This window comes from Amblyomma americanum, chromosome 8 (genome assembly GCF_052857255.1).
Source record: "Amblyomma americanum isolate KBUSLIRL-KWMA chromosome 8, ASM5285725v1, whole genome shotgun sequence".
NCBI lineage: Eukaryota > Metazoa > Arthropoda > Arachnida > Ixodida > Ixodidae > Amblyomma > Amblyomma americanum.
Window position 1 is genome coordinate 89,253,682 of NC_135504.1, and position 22,748 is coordinate 89,276,429.

Below are 22,748 nucleotides of genomic sequence, written 5' to 3' on the forward strand. Positions count from 1 at the left end.
CTGCCAGGACCGGGATCAAACGCACGCCTTTCGGGGTCAGCAGCCAAGCATCAGCCACCATAGTGGATGATATCCGTTGACTTCTGGCCACAATAACGGTTCCTTTTTTCATGCGTGCTGCTCATGCCACAGCTATGTAACCATAAACAGAATCGCTAGGACTCTTTCCCCATCTCCTCTTTACTCGTTTTAATGAGACGCTAAGCACTGTCACAATAAAGACTAAACACCTTCAGTGGATTGAAGGATTGTGCATGCGCATTCAAGTATTACGGACTACAGTGACGTACATACATACTTACCAAACGCTTTTTGTGCAGCTGCCAGAGCTCCGCAAAAAAAGTCCAGCTGGACACGTTATTCAAGCCGTGCGCCGCAGCACATCACCACTGGGACCACGCGCTCTCTCGGCGCCAAGGCACGCCCCAGCGATCGAGAAAGGTCCACCACGACGCAGCGGCTCAGCAACAATATCCTGTCCGCTGTCTGTTGTCACCATGACAACGAGGGACCAGCGTCTCTCTGTCCACGTCCTGCGGGATGCCGCATATTGTGGAACGTGTTACGAAGCAGGTTTAAAGCACGCAAACCAGATCCCCAGACAGACTACATACACGCGAGAAAGGCACTAGTAACAGTGGCGTGCGTATGGTTGCAGCATTGGAGCATGGTAAATCTAGCAGCACAAAAGACACGTCTGTTCACTGCCCTATTCACTTCAATAAACTGCAATTGCGAGTAAGCGCTTATTTTGTCTGCTTTCATGTCCCTGTCATTCGCACTGATATATTCACCATGTATTCTCGTGGGCTGGAATTTCTTTCCTTCTCGTCGAAATCTGGTAATAAAAAAGAAAACAGCATCTTTTGGCGAAGTTTGTCGCTCACTAACGTAACCATTAGGAATGGTAAAAGGTTTTTGCCAGAAGCCGCACTACAATTGTTTTCATCCACCACCACGTTTCTTTGTGGTGCCGTGAATTCCGCTCTTATTTCTTTTACGAAAGTTCAAGTATACAATATCGGAATTCTTGCACTCTTGCTGGCAACATCAGACGTCATTTAAAGGAGGATATCAATAAGGCATCAAGGTCAAAAGGCAGGTTTGAGGATGAAAATAAGTACCCCTAATGTGCACTGCCATCATGCAGTACACATGCTCGTTAACATCTCTACTGTGCCTCTAAATGTCAAGGCCCTAGTTCGAAAATAACAGTGCGCAAAGTGTAACTAACAGTTTTTGCATGGAAGAGTTAAAACCTGCGCAAGCCTCGGGGACCAGGCAGCGCTTCTTGTCGTCGCCAGAAGGTCAGCAGAAGCCTCCGGGTACCTGGACTGCAGACCCACCCACAAGCAGTCTGGATACCACCCTCTTCAATACACGTGTACTTAATCAATCAGATAAGTAAGGGTGTATTAGAAAACGCAGCTCACGGAATTGCTGGGCCGCTGCCTATATTGTAGACAGGGTAGCTCCTGAAGTTAAGGGCGGAAAAGTAGGCTGCAAACACGAGGGTGAGAGCCCAAGTAAGAGGTCGCCATACAAAACTACGAAGGCAGCCTCAGACTTTTGTTGTGACGTTGCAATCAATCACATTGCATGTGACATTCCCTCAGCGATGCTAGAATACCAGGTGACATAATGATATGCACACGCCATTACTGGCCGAGCTTACTATGAGAGGCACTTGCCGTATTGTGGTCGACCTGTACCCGAATACAGTGAAGTCCGCAAGAGCTGACCAGTACTGCATCGCGCCAGATCAAAGGTACAAGCGTTTCATTTGAACAGCGTTGGCTGACATGCTTAAGCCGGTAGTAGACTTCCTTGAGATTATGTGTTATACATGGTCCGAAGTGGTATGTTGCGTAGAGACAAAGTTTAGACCCGTGCAAGCATCCACAATTGCAAGAAAAGCCTAAATTAATTTCACAGCGTGGATGCTTCCTTCATAATAGTTTTAGCTAATCTTTACTGCTTTTCAAAAATGACACAGAGGCCGCCCTTTCAAGGGAAGAAAACGTCCCTTCAACGTCAGTTTGTTGTCTATTAGCGGATACACAACCCACACAGCGTTCCAGCTGACAAATGCTTTAATGGCGGGAGAGCTTAATAGACGAATTAACTCTCGCACTCAGGGTCAGGATACACGTTTGAACCTTGACAGGACGGAAGGGATTAAGAATGGGGGGATAAGGGCGAAGCAAAGCAATGCTTCAAGGTTCTGTTTACGGCACACTGCGTGCATTAGTGCGTCGTTATTCTGCGGACCACTGGAGCTATGCACTCATCTTTGGCAGAGTTCTGCACGCACTTGTATTAAAATGTACACGGCTGGCCAATGTCAGGGCAAATGTGTAAGATAAAACTGCACCGGTCACATACTTTTCAACGTATTCGATTGCAATCACTTTCTTTTATGCAATGGAAAAAATCGCAATGACAGGTGGTGATCGTAGAGTGTTGGCTTCCTGCGGTGACCCGTTTATGTAGTCCTCAACGTGGTCATAAGTAAGTAGCGAGGAAAACACATCATGGCGCCTATTTGCTTCTGCTTATTTCTTCGCGATGCCTGCGTTCTGAGAAAGTACAGATTGCAACTTCGAGTAAACACTGGAGCAAACTACGTGAGTCATTCCTCAGATGCGCACAGTCGAAGCCCTGCGGTGCTTAATTGGAAAGCCTGAAATATCTACGCATTCGACCAGGCCACCACACAACACAGCCATAACTCACCCACGACATACTGCGGTGTTGAAAACCGGGATTCCGCAGTGCTACTGGTGCCAGTTGTCGACTATCGTCAGCCCTGTAGAAGGGACAAGACAGATTCAGGTTGACATCGTGAAAAAAAAATGCTGATAAATTGTTTTCATCGCGACACAAACTTGAGCGGAACGTCTTAGTTTTTAAAATATACTAAATTATATAGTGTAGCCTTTTATGATAATATATCGCGTGGATGTTCGATATAGAGGTCCACGCGTTGCTAGTTTCTAGATATGCAGTCAAATTTATTTTAGAGGTCAACTGGTGGACAGAGCTGACCCACGACTGTGCAATAGTGCAACGTAGAATCGTGTGCTGTAACTATTCCATTACTGGTCGGGTACTTTGCCTCTCCCAAGTAGGTCCAAAAAGGGTGTCCGAGCTAACCAATGACAAAGGCAGGAATGAAGCAACAGGGGAAAAGTTTATAGTGGAACACAGCGACTCTACAGGCAGTACGGAGGCTAGTTGACACATCCTTTAGGGCTTGGAGCAGTTGAATGCATTCATGTACGGTACGTAGCATCTAACAAAGATATTCTTGCTGCGGCTACATTCTTTGGCTGATGGGGAGTAAACTTGGCACTCCATTTTCCAACAATTCTTGGAATTCTACGCTGAGGAAAGAGAACAAGAATTTGGCCAGAATTTTTGCCCTGCGAAGCAGTCGCCGACATAATTCATTTCCTGTAACAGATCGCCTCTTTCTGTGCTTACCCTGTTGTGTGCTTTAAATGTGCGCCATGTTTCCGGCTTACTATCGTTATTTCAATCAGGTACTGCTTATCTCATCCACTGTTCTACATGATATTCTTGCACTGCGACCGAGTTCATTAAAGCTTCCAGTCATCTATATACTATGAATGTCCGAAAAGTGATAGATGCGAAATAGTCCTTTCTCAAGCAGTGGTAAAAAAGCAGCATGATCACATGGACGAGGTATTTACGGTATGATAAAGGATACCTGGGAGGCTGGTTGGAGAATCTGTGCCCGTTATTGCCACTGATGATTGCCAAGAGCTGTCATGCCATATTCAGAACTCGACGCAGGACGTTTGCGCGCGACGAAAAATGACCCGCTTTGACCAATCGGCTTCAAGCAATCTTGTGCAAGAATTAGCTTCTATAAGCTTGGTCTATATTTGCATACAATGGGAAAGAGAAGCGCCAAACGGCCTTCAGTGTCCGCCCTTAAACCACAGCAGTGCTTCAGACTATACTCGGGATGTTGCAGTAAGTCGCGTTGCATGTGGCAGTCCGGCTGTGATGCCACTCAATCAGGTGCAAGGCGGGGGACCAAGACTTCACGGCAACATATACACGCCAATGGTGGCCATTGTCCCTCCTTTTCGATTTGCTTCTCATAAACCAGCCATCGTTAAAAGAAGCCACTTCAAAAATGTTCAGAGAAAGAATAAGTTCGATTGACTTATGAGAGCCACGAGGGTATTTCTTGGCAGTCGTGCTAAGCCACTGAAGCCATGCAGTTTTCACAACCCAGATGTGCCACTAGTGGAACAGGACTATATCCAAGTTTGGAGCTATAAGTTTAAAAGAATCTCTGAAGAACTAGACTTGGGCTGGAATAGTGAATAGTAGAGCAAGTGGCCTGTTCTGGAGACTGGCGGCGAGAATTACCTCTCTTAGCAGCGCAGGAAGGGCCGTGAATTGACCCACAGAAACCATTAGACGTTCATTTATATATTCTACTGTTCCCATTACTAATCTTGTAAACGGCTAACAAAAGTATGCCGATGTCTGTGCACAGCTTCCCGATCCTAGGTCAAGTCGGTTCCTAGAGGGTGCGATTGTAGTCGGGATGCAACCGCGCTCCGGCATTGCTCGCCCGGTAGTTTCTAGCACGCGGCTATACTTCAGTATTAGCCAGATGACAAAAATTTTTCTCAATTTCAGAGCAGGATTCCACTTCCAACACTTCGCGTTTTCTGGGAGTAAGTGTCTACAAAGGCATTTGCGAAAGTTTCTATAAAAGGCGGTTAAAATCCCCTCGAGAATACAGCCACCCTTCTAATTGATGTAGTTATGCTTAAACAGTAGTTTTAATCTATTTGTTGCGTTAGGCGTCTTAACCAGAATCCCATTAACAATGATCTCGTAGTCGCTCTCGGCATAAGATGCCGTCACTTGTGTCATTTGTTCAGTAACATTACTGAAGTCGCCTTTGAATCTCCGGTCACAATAATGGCTCAGGGGTCTGAACCCCGAAGTAGCTGTCTTGTCACATGGTACGAAGTGCCGCGGCAAAAACCTTTACCCCTCCCGGATTCGTCCTGGCAGGGTGTCTTAACAAATGCAGGAAAGAAGTTATAGGGAATAGATTTGAAGCAGAACACAGCCACTGTGCGGGTATAACTGTTGGTAGCTGAGAGATCTTTTAGGGCTTGGTGCAGTTTACTGTATTGAGGCAAATGCAGTAAATTCACGGCATTTACAAACTCACCCATGAAATTTAGTCTCAGGCATTGAACCTTTATGCCTCAGGGCTGATGGCGAAGTACCATTTGTCAAGAAGCGCCGTCACTGCGGAAGTGAAAAGACTGATTCAGGGTCACATCGTGAAGGACGCATTGATATTGTTTCATCACGACTCACACTTGAGTGGAACGTCTTGTAGTTTTGATACCAGCTTTGTCATTAGTTTATGCTCTGGAGGAAGGATTTTCAGTCTAAACCTTTTTTTAAAAAATGATTCATGGTTGCTTGAAGCAAGTTATACGAGCGAGATCTCTAGTCAGCATGATTGCCACTGTCTCAAATCAAATCTCAAGGTCAAGGTCAGGTACCCAACGGTATGATCACGTGGTTATACTACCATAGCTTTGGCCACACCACCACCACACAGTTAAGTTCGATTTGACCTCGTGAGACATTAAAGGTCATTGTCGACGTGTCGCCTACTGCATCGTCAAATGTCCAAGTGAAATTTAAGGGCCAACGTCAAAAACAACAATGCATGCACTCCCTTCTTTGTCCTGGCCATCTAACCAAGTGTCATCAGAGAGTTCTATCTTGCTCGCTCACCATGGGCTGGTGGCCCGGCTGTCTTCTAGAAGGCGGGACACCCACATGACGCATGCATTTCAGACGAATCAGACGGGAGCTGACCACTGACCACGACCGGCACTGTAACAGTGCAGTATTTTAAACGTTACGAGGCTGCCATCATGCCACCCACCGCATGAACGAAGCGAAAGGAGACTTAAAGGGGTTCTGAAAGATGCTCAAATGAAGTGGTGATATGCCTGGGACGTTAAAGCACCCCGCACCAGGAATATTGTCTAGCAGAATATTTTTAATGCGCTAAATATAACCCGAGATATTTGTAGTCATAATTAGCATTTCAGCTTCTTAGCGCCTTTCCCTCTTCTCTCGTCACTATTTGCACGCTGGAAGGTCTGCGCTCGTCCGCTGGCCCTATCTCCGGAGACGGAGCTTCCTGACGCGCCGGCGCTACGCGGCTTATTGGCATCGGCCATGGTAGCTGCCTGACGTTTGAAAGAATCTAACCAATAGTCACCTCTCAACTTGCATACGCAGGTGTGAGCGACGGAGAAGGGTGCGAGCATAAAAAAAGTCGCTGGGAAGGGCTTGCCAAATTTCGCGCAAGGTTGTCGGTTCTCTGCTGCACGTAGAAGTGTATTACTTGGATCAGGCGTTCATGACAACACAATGCAGTGATTGACAGAGTTGATGTGCTCTTAATTTAATAACGATTCTTTTAAGCAACAACCTACCTGAAGTGCTCTATTTATTCTTGCAAGATGGCTAAATGAAATATGTGGCAGCTTCTCGCTTCCCTGTATCCTACACTGCCATTTTTATTTCAAAGTGACCAGCAAGGCAATAAATGTTAGTCCTGTTCAGCCGATGTGAGAACCATAACCTTCAAATCCTTCCAGACTCTACTCTGGGATTAAACTGTATATGCAGAACTGACTAACCTGTTGGTGCCATGTGGTCATGATGGCGTCACACAGAACTTCAAGACCTCCATAAACATGCACGTTCAAAATGAAGTAATCTTTGCGCTGTCAGAGTGATAAGAGTGGTATATGAATGTCTTGATAGGAAGAAAGCAAAAAATAAACGTCCTCTCTTTCGTGTCTAGCAAACATCGAGGCAAAGAATAACTACTGTGTCCCCAGAAAGGGCACGTGCTAACATTAACGCTCTCCAACTTAGGCAACCGCTGACTCCAGCTGCCATGACTCGCTCTCAGCAGTGGCTCAATGTACACAGCACACTGGCATTAACTATGTCCAATAAATCTGCACGTATCCAACCTTGAACGGTTTTCTTCAAGGATGCTGGGGTCAACAAGAAATGCAAAATTATCAACAACAATGTATTCGAAAGGAGCAAATGTTCTAGGCAAATAATGCAGGCAAATAATCCCAAAGTCTGAAAATTTACACTGAAAATTTCAAGATAATATTATTCGCTTGATGACCGCAGACTTCAGAGAATGTACGTTAGTAACCATTAGGCAAGAACCGGCCGAAATTCGTTTTGAAATCGGGAGAGTCGAAGAGGGCGCTCTCTAAATGAAAATTCTTCGGACCACTTTCAAGTGCTTTAGCAGGGTGGAGCAACAGGCCTAGCGCGTCTACAGCTTAACGTCATTGCAACCTAACACGCATTTTTTGCTTCTTTTTTTTGCTCGTTTGTTTCCAGGTTTAGTCGCAGCTGTCTGTAAAGTTAGGTTAAACAGCAAGCAGGGAATGTCACCAGCTGCTGTCCACAGATAACACGACAGTAATGGTTCCCAAGATTTCTGGCTTCCTGGAAGGAACATGCACATTTAAGGAAGAGCCTTACTCCAGTGCCAGCTCAGCACGGCGCCAGGAACTGCCCGAACACCTGGAGGGCAATGCTCCTCGAGGTCTGGAACGCATCGCTGGAAAAGAAGACGCAGTACTTCAGCGTTTCTTCGTGCTTTGCTGCGTGAGATGGCGCATAAGGAGTATAAGGCATATAAGCTCATATTTTGTGTGCGTGTGTGCATGTGTGCGTGCATATGCATGCGCGTGCGCGTGCGTGTGCATGCGCTGTGAGTTTCACGCACATACGCAAATAAGGATATCACGCGCCAAACTCAAAGCTGCAACTCATAACTGGAACTCATGGACTGCTGCATTCTAAAAATATTTGCTTGCTCGTTTGTACGGTTTTTGAAGCGCACGCTTCACTACGTGACCTCATGCTTCGATCGCCGGGTGCCTAGATTTCACCTTCAGCTGAGTTAGAGGTCAAACCATAAAAATAGAAAAGGGAATTGAATCAATATCCATGACCGGGAGTCGAACCGGCGGCTGGGCGAACAGATATACTTTAATGCCGCTCAGCGAGACCGCTAGGCTATCGCCGCAGCCAACACGCCTAGTGTTAAGCTACATCGCACTTTCGCGCTGTGCAAAGGAGAGCGTCTTCACCAACTTCCATGTACTCCGTCCCGCGGCACTGCCTGCTCACCGTCGTCGGCTGCGTAGCACAAATCCGTGCTTTAGCTCCGATTCGAATGCAGTCAACATTCGCTTGTTTTTTTTTTTCACAAGTTTTCTGCATAAAGTGTTCCTTGCTGCGATTACTACGCCCAGTAACATACAGCGATGCTTTCTTTGTTTTGAAGTCATGGTTACTTGTGTTAAAGTATGCGTAAGGCAGATCAAACAAGAAAAGCAGTTGTTGATTGTCGGATAGAGCCTAATATACAGACGAGCTACACCCACATTCACAACAGACACATATTCCTCAGTTACAACGAAACTTCCCAACGTGTAAGTTTGCTTGCCTTGTTAACAAAAACTAATCACAACGTCATATGACCAGTGGATAATTTGAATGCCACTGACTTGCTTCTAACAAATAAATATTAGTATTTGATCTTTTTCTCTATAGGATCACAAGAGCGCTCAAGTGAAGAAGCCAGGGAAAACGGTACATACAATGGAGGTCATGGGGTCCTCGTTAAAAAATGTCATCACACCCCATTCAGAGCAAGAGCACATTAATCATGCCCAATTCAACGCCACGCGCATAAGGGCCGCTTCCTCGCATGAATAAATCTATTTGAAGTAAGCGCCCTATGTGTCCGTTCCTCTGTCTACTTCTCAGCACTTTTACAGTCGTATATGTCAAAACCGACTAGCTAAAACACTCCTGCTGCTTGTTCTGTGCTGCGATTCTTTTGAGCTTTAATACACAGTGCAGCAAGAAATGAGATGGCGTTGACATTAGTGCGCCTTTTTTTCGTTCTCGCTTTACCCCACTGTATAACGTTTATCGTCATCGAGATTACCCATGTGATCTTCGGAGAATTTCTGAGCTGAGGTAGTTCCCCACTTGGTGAAAAACCATGCCAGATACTCACAACGAAGCGAATTTGACTGGCCAAGCAACCGTAAAATATAACTGTCAACTCACCCTTAAATTTCAGACCGGATGCACAGAAATCCTGGGCCGGCGGTGAAGATCCACATTTGAGGGAGAACCATCTCTGCGCAATAGACAAGAACATTTCGAGGTGGCATAAAAAAGAAGTCACCGGAAAAATTTTTTTCCAACACTCATGCTGCAACAAAATTTTTTTCTTACAGCAAATAGATACGCTCATTTTCGAAACACCCACAATGGGCACCTTGCCGGAAGCCCTTAAAAATACGCAGACACGATGAAATGAAGCAGCAGGACATGCTTACGTGCGGGTGTCCCAACCAACACGATGTAGCTAAAGTCATTCGTAAAGCCTTTCTCTTCACCAAGAGTTCATGACGCGATTGGCAGGTTGTGATTATTTTGCGCTTTATATTTATGATGCTTTTTTACGTAGCTCGCTCGTCGGGGCGGAAATTTCAAAAGGGGAATTTCAGAAGTGCCTTCTGTCCTGCGAGCCGGTACCCGACGACTTTGCAGTCTTTCACGAGCGGCTTAGAGCTCGCCCACCAGAAGGTCGGCGTCCGCAGGAGCCTGACATTTGGTCCCAGCGCTTTTCTGTGGATGCAAGCGCTTAACCGGACGCTACGGCGCTTGCTCCGATTCCAAGCCCTCGACGAACCTCTGCGCATACTTCGCGGGAGCTCCACTGGTTGAACTCCTTCGTTTCAGTCAGGATGGCTCTGTGGCTTAACTTGGGGAGCAGGGCAGAAAAGTTCAAAGGCATCGGTCAACGCCAGTGGCGCGTGCGAATGCGCGAAAGGATAGAAGCGTGTCCTTGGCCACAGAGCCTTTCTGACTGGAAATTTCCAGTGACACTTAGCTACACTTTAAGTGTATGACGCGATAGCGCTAATGGCTCCCTTTAATGGCATGGGTTCCTCTTTGCATACACGCAGACACGGATAATGTGCGACAAGACACACATGGCCTCCGTTTAACCCAGTCCTGTTGACGTTTCGTGATGGACTAGCGGTCATCACCATCATCATCAGCCTGAACACACGCTCTGCAGGGCAAAAGCCTCTCCCATGTCTCTCCAGTTAACGCTGTCCTTTCCCAGCTGCGCCCCCCCCCCCCCCCCCCGATGCCTGCGAACTTCCTAATCTCATCCACCCAACTAAGCTTCTGCCGCTCCTTGCTACGCTTGCCTTCTCCTGAAATCAATCCACGCCGCTACCTTAAGGACCTGCGGTTATCTTGCCTTCGCATTACATGCCGTGCCCAAATCCATTACTTCTTCTTGATTTCGACTAGGATGTGATTAAGCCCAGTTCGTTCCCTCACCCAATCTGCCCGCTTCAAATCCCTTAACGTTACACCAAACATTTTCATTTCCATGCTTTGCTGAGTTGTTCTTAAAGGTGCACTAAAGAGGAATCTGAACTCGTCTTTTTAGCGCGGCAACTCGATCTACACGTTCCGAGAATTCTTAGAGACTGCGAATTATTTTCCTGTGTGGCCGATTTCACTAATTAAATTCGATTAAACGTCCCAGCTCCTGCCTTTTTTTGAACTCAACGCGGTAGGTAGGCGGAGTCAACCAACGCGTGTATGGCTTTCAGCCAGTCCAGTGGCGGCTTCGTTTTCACTTTTATTTTGTTTTTTTAGTTTTCTGCGTATAAACAGTTTCACTCACAGACAATGTAGCCGAAAATTAGGCCCACGGAAATAAAAATACATGTGGACTCTGATTTACGTGTCACTCCGCCGATGGCCGAGCGGCAAGTCGTCAAAGGACTCGCTGACGCGTTGGTTGACGACTGCTGCCTAACGCGCCGAGTTAAAAAAAAAAGGCTGGAGGCAAGACATTTAATGCGACTCAGTTACGGCAATCGGCCACACAGGACAATAATTAGACGTTTCTAAGAATGCCCGGAACGTGTAGACACAGTTCCCAAAGTAAATATACGCGTTCAGATTTCACTCTAGCATACCTTTAAATGCGACCCTTTTCGTTAGCCTCCGCGTTTCTGCCCCGTAGGTGAGTACCGGTGAAATACAGCTGTTGTACACTTTTCTTGTGGGGAAAATTGGCAAACCTGCCGTATGCGCTTAGGCATATAGGGTGCTTAGGTGCCTATGGGTACGTATAATATTTTTGGTGCAATTAAGTTAGTTTACACCTTCACATGTCATATAATGGTGTTTGAGTAAGGTTGCGACCTCATATTCCAAATTTATGTTAATTTCTAATCAGTTTTCAATACCGCCGCCTCACGTGTAATGTCAACTTTTCCGGCCAATCCGCATTTTCTTCACGCGCCGCCAGTCCTCCCGCGTACTCTGCTTAACGGTAGCCTTAACACTCTCGCGTCAATAGATTCATTCATTTAGGGACGAGTGACGAAGGATGTGGCGCGTAAAGGTGACGGCGTGGGCTCGTAAGCGCGAAGATACGCAAACAGAGCAAGTGCCGAGCCGTACGCTTAAACGTCCGAGCCGCAGGATTGCCTCAGAGGAGCTGGGTTTCGATGAGGGCGAAATCCAGAGGCGCCCTGCGCTGCTCGATGTCAGTGCACGTTAAAGATCCCTGGGTTAAAGATCCCACAGACCTCTACTACGACAACGCTTTCTCTCTTCCTTCTTTCACTCCCTCCTTCATCGCTTCCCTTACGGCGCGGTTGGGGTGTCCGCCGAGATACTGCTGCGAATAACTACCGAGTAAGTGCGGCATTTTCTGTGGGTAAAGTAAAAACTAACATTGGAAGGAAAAGATTTTGCTAGCCGCGGCACGCGCCATCGAAACCTGAAGCACCTGGGCTGCAGCGAGCGGGAATAAAAGGAAAGAGAGAGGAGAGAGAGAGAGAGAGAAGAAAGTGGGAGCGATAGTTAGAAAGTATAGGGTTAGGGCGGCAATATACGCTATGCACAAATACAGGATGTCTAAGCCATTTACACTTCTCAAGAAACTAACACAGCCCTACACAACGGCACTCCCACCTTTACCCCTTCAATCGAAACACGGTTGTAGTGTCCCCCCAGAACGAGTAACAGCGCCTTTGATTTCCTCATAACCAATACTTAAACGTTCGAACCCAGAGCAATGCGCTGAGAAAGCTTGTGCGAACGGCGGGCTGATGACGCGCGAGGTGAAAGCCGCTCGTGAAAGTCTGCAAGGTCCTCAAGTATTGGCTCCCAGAGAAGAATCCTCATAACAGACGTCAGGGGTGCACCCATCAAACCCGCTCCAGGACGACCTAAATCAGTTTCTCCACGACGTTCTACCTATACCAGACGGACAGGAGCTACACCTGTACGTGCCAATTTCTGGGTTGTGCAGCGAAATGTCGGCCCTCTTCGACAATTATGTGTCCCAAGCCGACGGCAGCGCCCTCATTCAACATTGCGAGTAACATAAGGAAAGTTGTAGCACCCTCCGATTACGCGGGTTCGAACCAGACAGCGACGGCCGGGTTTCGATGGAGGCGAAACGCAAATGCGCCCGTGTGCTGTGCGATGTCATTGCACGTTAATTAAAGATACCCAGGTGGTGGAAACTGTTCCGGATCCCTCCAGTACGGCACTTCTTCCTTCCTTTCTTTTTCACTCCCTCTTTTATCCCTCCCTTGCGGCGCGGTTCAGGTGTCCGCTGATATGTGAGACAGATACTGCACCATTTCCTTTCCCCAACAACAAATTTTCGATTTTTTTTTAGCCTTTGAGCAGTGTAGCGATGCGACTCTTTAAAGAGTAGGTAGAGACACAGGCGTATTTGCTGTGCGAAGACTTCATCCAATCTACTAATGCATTGAGAGACACACAAGTTTCAGCGTTATAGACTGGGCGGATGAGTGTGGGTTAATAGTAAGCAAAGAAATCCACAGTAGCAGTCTCGAGGTGTAAATGTGGGCAGGCCATGATGCAGGACGCTTCTTATAATCAGGCGAGCGTGTCATTATTATTATTACATGTAATCTCGCACAAGCCCGCACGCCTGCGGCGGTGGGACGCAGACGGAGACGGGCGAGCCCACTTCCACTGCAGCTGAGCGGCGGAGGGGCGTCGGGGTGCGCGCCTCGTGGGGACGCCGAATTTGCTGCTGTTCCAGCGGAAACGAACGCTTCTCTATATGCCCAAAATGTCGAGTTTCTGAGAAGACGCTTCCTAATCTCTCTTCGACGTGGGCCACAAGGTGTCAGTACAAAAACGCGAGTGAGGAAACTGCAGCCGACGGAGCTATCCAATAATAATAATAATAATGATATGAATTGGTTTTTTGTGGAAAGGAAATGGCGCAGTATCTGTCTCATATATCGCTGGACACCTGAACCGCGCCGTAAGAGAAGGGATAAGGAAGGGAGTGAAAGAAGAAAGGAAGAAGGAAGTGCCGTAGTGGAGGGCTCCGGAATAATTTCGACCACCTGGGGATCTTTAACGTGCACTGACATCACACAGCACACGGGCGCCTTAGCGTTTTTCCTCCATAAAAACGCAGCCGCCGCGGTCGGGTTCGAACCCGGGAACTCCGGATCAGTAGTCGAGCGCCCTAACCACTGAGCCACCGCGGCGGGGTCGGAGCTATCCAAGGTGCGCGATTTCAGTCAAATCGCACCGAGCAAGCTCGCACAAAGTCCTATGCACGCGTGCTGCATGCAGTGTAAAGTTGTCGAGATGAACGCTTTCGCAGTATTAATAACAAGGCACACGGCCCCTGCGCGCCGAGACCGCAACGGCAAGCCGCATCTGCCCCTTCGTTAGTCGCGTTCTTTGCGCGTCGTACGGCTTTTGCCAGCTCTCACCGCCACCAAAGCTGTCGCCACTGTACGTATACGCGCGCGTTGTCATGGCACGCCATCCTCGCCCACAGACTCTCGGCGTGACTCGAACGACTGCGAGGACTCGACGGCCGTCAAAGGTGGACACTTCACACTTGCATATATGAGGCGCACAATTTTGACCATTTCCGAGAACGCTTCCCATAGTGCAGTATGTTCGTGCGCACGGCCTGAAAAGTCCAATTAGAAAAATGAGCGGGGCCATGCGCTCAACCCGTCACATTGCTCCATTAAAGGCGTGCGTGTACCTCTGTGGTTGGGCTGGAACCTGTTCTATTCTTGCTTCGTTTTCGTTTTTGTATTCGGCCTCCATTCGTACCGCCAACAAAATGAAGGCTCGCGAGGGGCAAACTGCACGTCTACAGAACCTTTTCCTTCGCCGGTGTAACTCCTTCTGTGGAGGTCTCCTCTGGATATCACTGCCACGGTTGCCTGCACTCCGCGTTGCTGCGGGGAACCTGCATGTTCGCAAACAAACGAGGTAGTGCTGCATTCGCTAGCGGGCTCGCGGTAGGCAAAAGGCCAGGCAGTGGCGTCGCGGAGAGGCGTTGATCGCGGCTTTCAAGGCTTGTAGGCGCGTTTTCAGTTTCTGCGAGTCACAGCAATGGTTGATGCTTTCAACTCACTAACTTCTCGAAGTACAGGACCTCGCGTTGGCTACGTGTGGCGTATTAAGAGAAATGGTTATTATTATTATTGCGTTATTTTCTTGCCTGAAAACTAGGAGGAACGTTACATACAGCGATGTGTTACCCACCAATTAACGCATTATTGGCCCGTATAAAAACAAGTGTCATGTCAGTGCTTCAAGTAACTTCTGCGTTATCAAAGTGAGACGCAAAGGCGTGCATGTGCTGTGCGATGCCAGTGCATGCTTTAGTAAAGACCCCAGGTAAACGAAATTATTCAGAAGGCCTCCACTAAGGCACCCCTTTCTTCCTTTCTTCTGCCAGTCTCTCCTTTATCCCTTTTCTTACAGCGCAGTTCACATGTCCACCGAGATGTGAGACAGATACTGCGCCATTTCCTTTCCCCAAAAAGCAATTTTCACTTTCATTTTTATCAAAGCACAAGAAGCAGCTATTACTGGTAGATGGCTTCCTATGCATTGTCTGTACAGCCCCATCGGAGGCCTCGTGAGAGAAAAGAAGAATTGACTGACACCACGAAAAGTCTGGTCAGACCACAAAATCATTTTGTCATATCCCGTTAATCATCTTTCTGACACCACTAAATTCGATGTTTCTGAACTCAGCCCCTCGCAGTCTATTCACATTACTGCAAAAATATTTCTGACCCACCCTTTCTCCTTTATCCCTTCCCTTACGGCGCGGTTCAGGCGTCCAACGATATATGAGACAGATACTCCGCCATTTCCTTTCCCCCAAAACTAATTATTATTGTTATTATTACAACGTTGTCAACGCCAAAGCCAATGAACAAAACCAACGCTGGCGGCCATTCGCTCCGCTTCCGTGTTTCTGCCACAGCTTTTTCAAAGCCAAGGCCGCAGCGCATATATCTGAGTCACCACTCCCATGTAAACCGCAAAGCGCGATTGAACTGGGCACTAAAACAGAAGGCGCAATTTACTTGAATACGACACAAGTCGGCTCCAGCCCACTTTTTGAGGAAAGCGCTAAAACGTCGATAAAAGTAGAGGATGAGCCACTTATCTCCTTCTCAAAACCAGCCCTCTCCATCAAAAAGTGGACAGGAGTCGACTTCTGTTGTAATGAAATGCTTGTAATGAGATGTACACGGCTGGCCAACGTCAGTGCAAGCGTATAAGGTCTCCCTGCACACTTCACGTACTTGTTCAACGTGTTCATTTGCAATCACTTTTTTATGCTATGGAAAAAAAACAGAATGACAAATGGTGATCATAGATTGGCGGTTTCCTATGGTGACACATTAATGCAGTCCTCAACGCGGTTCCAAGTAAATGCAGCGACGAAAACACGCCATGGCACCTATTTGATTCTGCTTATTTCTTCGCGATGCCTGCGTTCTGAGAAAGTATACAGTGCAGCTTCGTGTAAACACTGAAGCAAACTACGTCAGTCATTCCTCAGATGGGCACAGTCGAAGGCCTACGGTGCTTAATTGCAAAGCCTGAAATATCTACGCATACGACCAAGGCACCACGCAACAAAGCCATAACTCACCATGACACACAGCGGCGTTGAAAACCGGGACGCCACGGTGCTACTGGTGTCAGTTGTCGGCAAGCGCCAGCCCTGCAAAAGTGACAAGACAGATTCAGGGTGACATTATGAAGCAAACGCTGATGAATTGTTTTCATCTCGACTCAAACTTGAGTGGAACATCTTTTAGTTTTTAAAATATTGTCACGACCTGAGGAGCCGTGCAGGTAAGCGTCGGGAAGAGCCCAAAACTCAGGGCTTTTTAATTGGAGAGCCAGGGTCAAGGTCACAGAGCCAGAGTGCCTCGAGAGCCAGCCACCGCTTCGTCGTCGTTTTGACTAAGCGTGGAGGCCTCGCGGCGCATAAGGCACGTGGCAATATACTGAATTATAATCTAGCCTTTTATTATATTAGGTAGCCAGGCGAAAGCTTTATTGGTGAGCCTTATGGATGAGTTACTGCCTAGGGTTGTTCTGGCTCTTGATTTCGGGTGCTTGCCAGCAGTACATGACGTGCGGCAACCTGTCCAGCCCACTCTACCAGCCGTCTTAGTGAGACCGGTTCGGAGCTGGAGACCGCGATCTCCCAACCCTTTTTGTCCGTGAGGTTCCAGCGAGATGTGGTTGGAATTCTCGGCAGAGATATTACCACATGGACCACTCATGGCTCTGACGGGGAAATTGAGGAAACTCTTCAGTTAGCAGCAGACACCATCTCCTCTCACGCGTCATCCATCGGGCTCGAATGTTCCCCATCTAAGTGCGCGCTCTTCCTAATTAGGCCATAATCTGGCGCTAACTCGCCCATCCAAATCAATTTAAAAGGATCCCCTATCCCCATCACACCCGCCCTCCGCATTATTGGCCTCCACTTGCTGGATTCTGGACGAAATGAACACACCCTTAAAAGACTCAAGGCCTACACGCAATCCATGTTGCACCTTCTACGCCGAGTGTCCTCCATTAACAAGGGTTTAGACGAAGCGGACAACATGAAAGTAGTGCACGCATTTACGCTTAGCAGCATTCTATACGCAACCCCCTATCTCAAATTGAACCGCACGGAAACCGAACGCGTGAACGCAATGATCCGCCTGGCGACTAAGGCAGCCCTAAACCTACCTCATAGCACTAGCACAGCCAAACTTATTGCAATAGGCATGCATAACACTATTCAGGAACTAGTTTACGCGCACCTTCAGACACAGTATTTTAGACTTGCCACGAGCGCCACTGGCCGCCATATACTGTCCTTCCTTCGCATCAACATACCCGCTAACCAGTCAACTCTTATAGGCTCCGTACAGTCAAGTTTGGTCACGATCCTTGCGCCACCTAGCGCCGCTCCAGCGAGTCTGTGGGCCGGCTGAATGGAAGCACCGCCGCCGTGCTCAGCTGCACCGCCTGCACGCACTTTCAGTCGCGTTGCAACGATGGCAAGCAGTAGTAGTGGCGGTGGCCTCGGCAAAAAAAATGCGAAAATAAAAAGCAGTTGTCGGTATTGCTGCGTGAAGGATTGCCATAGCCGCGAAGGACAGTTTGGCATTAAGCTGTACAGATTTCCAGGTAGGCCGTACGAAAGAGATCGACGAAAGAAGTGGATCACGGCAGTGCGGAGAATCAAGTAAGTTCTTTGTCGCATTTAACACCAGTCTTAGCGTCTTTTCAACATAGTACGTTTAGGAGTTTCATACCGCGAGTGGTAATTTTAAATGTGAACGCCTCGCCGCGCTCCGGGCGGTGAAGTTTGCGGAAATTTTGTTCGAACCTCGTGCATATGTACCTAAGCATACGTGTCATTCTCATCGCGGATATATCGCCGCACTTAACTTTCTATGGCGTATGTCCGCGCTGCATTTCTTCGATTGTACTTCTTTAGTCGCGCCTACGTACAAACTTCCTCACATGTGTGTACATACTGCACTTGCCTAGGAACGTTCGTACGGCGCACCGGGTTGGGTACGGAAGAAGTTATCGTGCATGCACATTCGCTAGGAGTGCGGTTGGCTCATGTGTCAAAGCTATTTTGGGCCCTGCAAATGGCGAAAAGTGTGGCAAACATGATAGAGCGTGCCGGTAGAACTTTTATGCGGTGTACGCAGACCACTTCTCCGTAGTGTAAACATCTTGTGTTCTGTAAAATTGCAGGCCAATTAGGGAAACATTATGCATGTATTGTCTGCCTCCGCCCTCTGTGGGTTGAGGATTTTGTGGTGTAAACAATGCTGTGTCGTCTTTTTCAGCATGGCCGACGGTTCCGAGTGGGTGCCGAATGAGAGGACAAGAATATGCTCTAAGCATTTCGTCAACGGAGAGAAGAGTACGATCGCATCGCATCCAGGGTACTACCCAACCATATTCCCGGATGCATACAGGGTCAGCCACGTCGATGCGACTAAGCAGCTTGCACGATATGAAAGGTATGAAATGTCTTTTAGCACTGTGAACCACCTATAAGAATTCAATATTTGAACTACTGTGTGCAATTCTAAGTTCAATTAGTCTGCAGAATTTGAATGCAGCTGGTAATTTTCATTATGTAACGTTCAGAAGAAGGACCACAAGGAGAATATGAATTTTCGAATGTTTCATATGCTTCAGGTTGCATAGGAGGAGGAGGGCTAGGGCATCGTCTGCCTCAGTAATGCCAAAGCAGGCATCTGCCACTGTTAGCGAAAAAGGACACGGCATCAAGCACTGAAGAAGACACCTCTGAAACGGATCCCCTGAATCAAGAGCCATCCAACCTGGAGGTACTTTGCATGGCTGTTGACGCAGCACAAAAAGACGAGGTAAGCAACCGGGATGGGCATGGAAGAATGACGCTGCCATTCTTTATTTTGATGCAAAGCCGTCTCTGTGTACATGTTACATGCAGAGTTTAAGTGTGAAATTTCAGCAGCTTACTGCCTGCTCTCGTTACTCTGAATTAAAGTGTTTAACCTCTAATTTATGTATATGCATCTCACTGCAGTGCAGGTGACATAGCTGTCCAGTTTTATGACTGATACCTGTTTTTTCTTTTCTACGCAGTCTTGCCAAACCGACGACATTGCAAGATGTTCCGGCACATTTTCGGTGTTCCTGTGTTCGGCACGAGGCAATGAGGCGTGCACTCAAGTCAACCACAAAATTGTTCGCGACGCGGAAGTACAGTGCAAGCCTGCAGTGGTTTCCCGCCAGTCTGGTAGAGACAGCAGGACAGCTTGCTTCACAGGATACGACAGTGTCCAAGCATGTGCAGCTGCCATGAAGGATCTGTGCGGTGTGTCCCCCGACATATATGCCCTCCTGCTTAGCATAATGCCCCGTTCTGCTGAGCGAACTTGTGATGTGCCAATAACCGATAGGCTTGTGCTGTTTTTGATGAAGCTTAAACTTGGGATCACTTACTCATCTCTTGCAGTGCTTTTCTGCGTGTCCAGGAACACAGTCTCTCGTCATTTTAAGAGTGTTCTTAAAACACTTAGCATTGCCACGCAGAAGTGGATATATCGCCCTCCTGATCATGTCATTAGACAGACAATGCCAAATTGCTTTAAAGTTCACTACCAGGACTGCTCGATGATAATTGATTGTACAGAAGTCCGTACAGAACAACCGTACACTGTACAGCAACAGCGTGTGCTGTATTCACATTACAAAGGAGGATATACTCTGAAATGCCTCGTTGGAATCACGCCATGTGGTGCAGTCTGCTTCTGCTCAAAGGCATACGGAGGCAGGTGTTCAGATTCCTTTATTACAGTGGATTCTGGGTTTCTAGACCTAGTGCAACCAGGCGATGTTGTGATGGCCGATAAGGGGTTTCCGGGTATAAAGGCAGGCCTTGAAGAGGTACGGGCTGTATTAGTGATGCCCCCATTTTTGCATGGTCAGGACCAATTTTCTGGAAGTGAGGTGCATGAGACGTACCAAATTGCACAGGTGCGAATTCATGTGGAAAGAATTATCCAGCGCATAAAGATGTTCAACATCCTCAACACACGCATACCCACAGAGCTGATTGCAGTGATGAGCGACGTATTTCATGTCTGCTGCGTCTTAGCAAATCTCCAGCCGCCTATTATAAGCTCCGAACAGTGAGGTTTGAAGTGCTGCGCCATCTACAATCAGCAGACCTACGCTATATTCTCATTTCCACACATCTTTTTATTCAAACGAAAGGTTGATCACACTCTCGTGGACTTGACAAGGGCGGGGAGCAGCCACATAAAGTAAAAGTCCTCCAGTGCTCGCACAGCTGAACATAGGAAGTCATCGTCTTTCTCTACAATGATGGTGATGCTTTGTTGTTCAGAATAAACAAAAAAAAACATTCATTGAGATTACACACATACATTAACAGTTGCACCTGTGTGTAGTATCGGTGACTTGCAAGTAGCGTCAATTTGCCATTCTTGTACTTAATGTACGGCACAAATGTAATTTCCTGGTCTACATCAATTATGTCTCTGTTCCGTCTTGAAAACGGGCACTTTATCTCTAAAAGGCAAACACCCTTTGCCGTTTCAAAGAGCCCGTCAGGGCTTCCGCAAAGCCACGGCTGGGCTGTATGGACCACAAGTCCAGTCTGGAAAAAGAAATATTTTTCTGAAGCAAATGAAAATAGAAAAAGTACTTTTCTGAAGCGTATGTCCCACAAGTACACAATACAAATAATGCAAACGCAGACATAAAAGTGCAATGGTCATGTGCAAATATGAAAGCAATGAGGCTACCAAATGTGAAATCACAAATTTTTAAGTCAAGCAGGTTGTACACATGTAGCTTACCTCTAACACATCTGCACAAACTTTCTCCTCAAAGTTCTTGCGTGCCACTGGCTCCATTTTCATGCCTGAAAAGTAACTTTCAGTCAGCCCAACGTGCGATGTTGTGATATTGGAAAACGTACCATATGATGTGGCCTCAGAGCAAAACCCTCGACGATGCAGAATTGTCTTCAAGAGGTCTTGAGGAGGCTTCCTTGTTCTCAGTATCATGTGTGCTTGCGAACAAGTTATTCTTAATCTTCTTTCTCTGTGCCACCTGTTATAAATTTTAACAGGATAATTAGGAGATACGTTACATTGCAACTCTCCAAGATGACATATGAACAAGGAGGTGAAGCACCTACCTGTGATTATTAGCCTGCCCCTTTGTCAGTGCACATAGGTGCAGAGCACTTAAGCATTTTATGTTCTTGGCGTAGTACGCTGCCACTTCTGCTGGCATTTCTTCTTCGTACTCCTTTTTTTTAATTAATATTTTTGGAAACTTTGCTGTTACCATTAAAGAGTGCAGAGCCTTTTTTGGTTCTTGCAAAAGACTCCTGAGTTTTTCTATTTCTTCTTCAAGTAATACTTTATCTATGATATCTTGCAAGACTGTCTTGCATGCACTTTCATCATTTTCATTTTGTGCTTTCAGAATTCTAGACATTGGACATTGAATGTCAGGGAAGTGCTTTATCAGAAAGCTTGGGTCCAATGGTTTGGGAGGCTCTCCACCACCAACGTGTGGGTGCTTGTTAGCTGTAAGAAAATATGCAGGTGCATTAGCTGAAATAAAGCTGGGGCATTCTTTGTGGAAACAGACTGAAAAGCACAAGCATTATTGTCTTCTACCACTGCGTAACAAGCAATAAGTTTCTGAACTAATGCCGAAATGTCGGGCAATACATAATAAAAATAGGTACATTTAACTTCCATTACTTCAGCAGTGAAATGCAATGCTTACCACCAAAAAGTTCTTCAATCGACGCTTTATCGTCCACACGGGCCTTTTTCGATGGTCTTCCCCACCTCTGCCTCTCAGATGTGCAGGAGATGTCGTCGTGCATGTTGACATGCAGCGCGACAGCCGCGCAGTGTTTGCAAGACCCTGCAGCGCCGTACCTGCAACTGCAAAGTCCAGCTTGCAGTTCGCGGTCATTCTTGTTTATCTGCGGTGAACACAATGTAAATGCAACAGTAGACACAAACTATGACCGCCAAACCAGCCACCCAACAACAAGAGAACGTTCGCACGTGATGCCCGCATATTATGATTAATTACGTTCCCACCGCGCAATACATTTACAAACCCTCCTAAGAGACTTGAAAAACTCCACTATGCAAGGCAATCATATTCCTGAGAAGCGATGTTGCTTATTCGTGCACATGATAATGTCGCTGAAACAAGCCTCACGGAGATTTGAAAAGCGGTTCGCGAATCCACATGCTACGAACGATGCAAAACGTGCACCGCCGACAGCGGGGTCCGTATTCAGCAGTGGCTGTTGCCACGTTAAAAATGCCACAACTTTACTCACGTGCAAAGAAACGTCGTAAACTTGTTTCCCTTGTTGAGAGCGGCACTTCGCCCGCACGTTGACGCCGTCAACTTCCGTCACAAAGGAAACGTGTCCAGCGTCGTACAACTTCTTCCCGCTCGTCAGAGAGGCTGGATGAAAATATTCTTCTGTACCCTTAATGGGCCTAAACCCCGCTAAAACCACCTGGGACATAGCAGAGGATCGTGCCGACCGTGGATGTAACACGAAAGCGGACGCTGGCCGTGCACACGAAGGCGAAAAGAGCAAGTGGGCAGCTTGCGCCCTGCCGCCCCCGCCGGCTCAG

At 47.3% G+C, this 22,748-nt stretch overlaps 1 protein-coding gene and 2 long non-coding RNA genes across 3 annotated transcripts; 2 read left to right on the forward strand and 1 right to left on the reverse strand.

The window, feature by feature from the left end:
• The first annotated feature begins 17,627 nt into the window (after positions 1-17,627).
• Positions 17,628-18,826, forward strand: LOC144100527 (uncharacterized). Its single transcript, XR_013307705.1, has 3 exons — positions 17,628-17,770; positions 18,390-18,566; positions 18,748-18,826. It is a non-coding gene; the product is annotated as an uncharacterized LOC144100527 (long non-coding RNA).
• Positions 18,827-18,878: 52 nt separating this feature from the next.
• On the forward strand, positions 18,879-20,232 carry LOC144100525 (uncharacterized). Its single transcript, XM_077633455.1, has 2 exons — positions 18,879-18,938; positions 19,180-20,232. The coding sequence occupies exons 1-2, from the start codon at positions 18,909-18,911 to the stop codon at positions 20,230-20,232; spliced, it is 1,083 nt and encodes a 360-aa protein (XP_077489581.1). The 5' UTR covers positions 18,879-18,908.
• A 3-nt stretch (positions 20,233-20,235) lies between these two features.
• Positions 20,236-21,620, reverse strand: LOC144100526 (uncharacterized). Its single transcript, XR_013307704.1, has 4 exons — positions 21,266-21,620; positions 21,044-21,177; positions 20,922-20,986; positions 20,236-20,719 (listed from the first exon to the last, which is right to left on the reverse strand). It is a non-coding gene; the product is annotated as an uncharacterized LOC144100526 (long non-coding RNA).
• Positions 21,621-22,748: the final 1,128 nt, after the last annotated feature.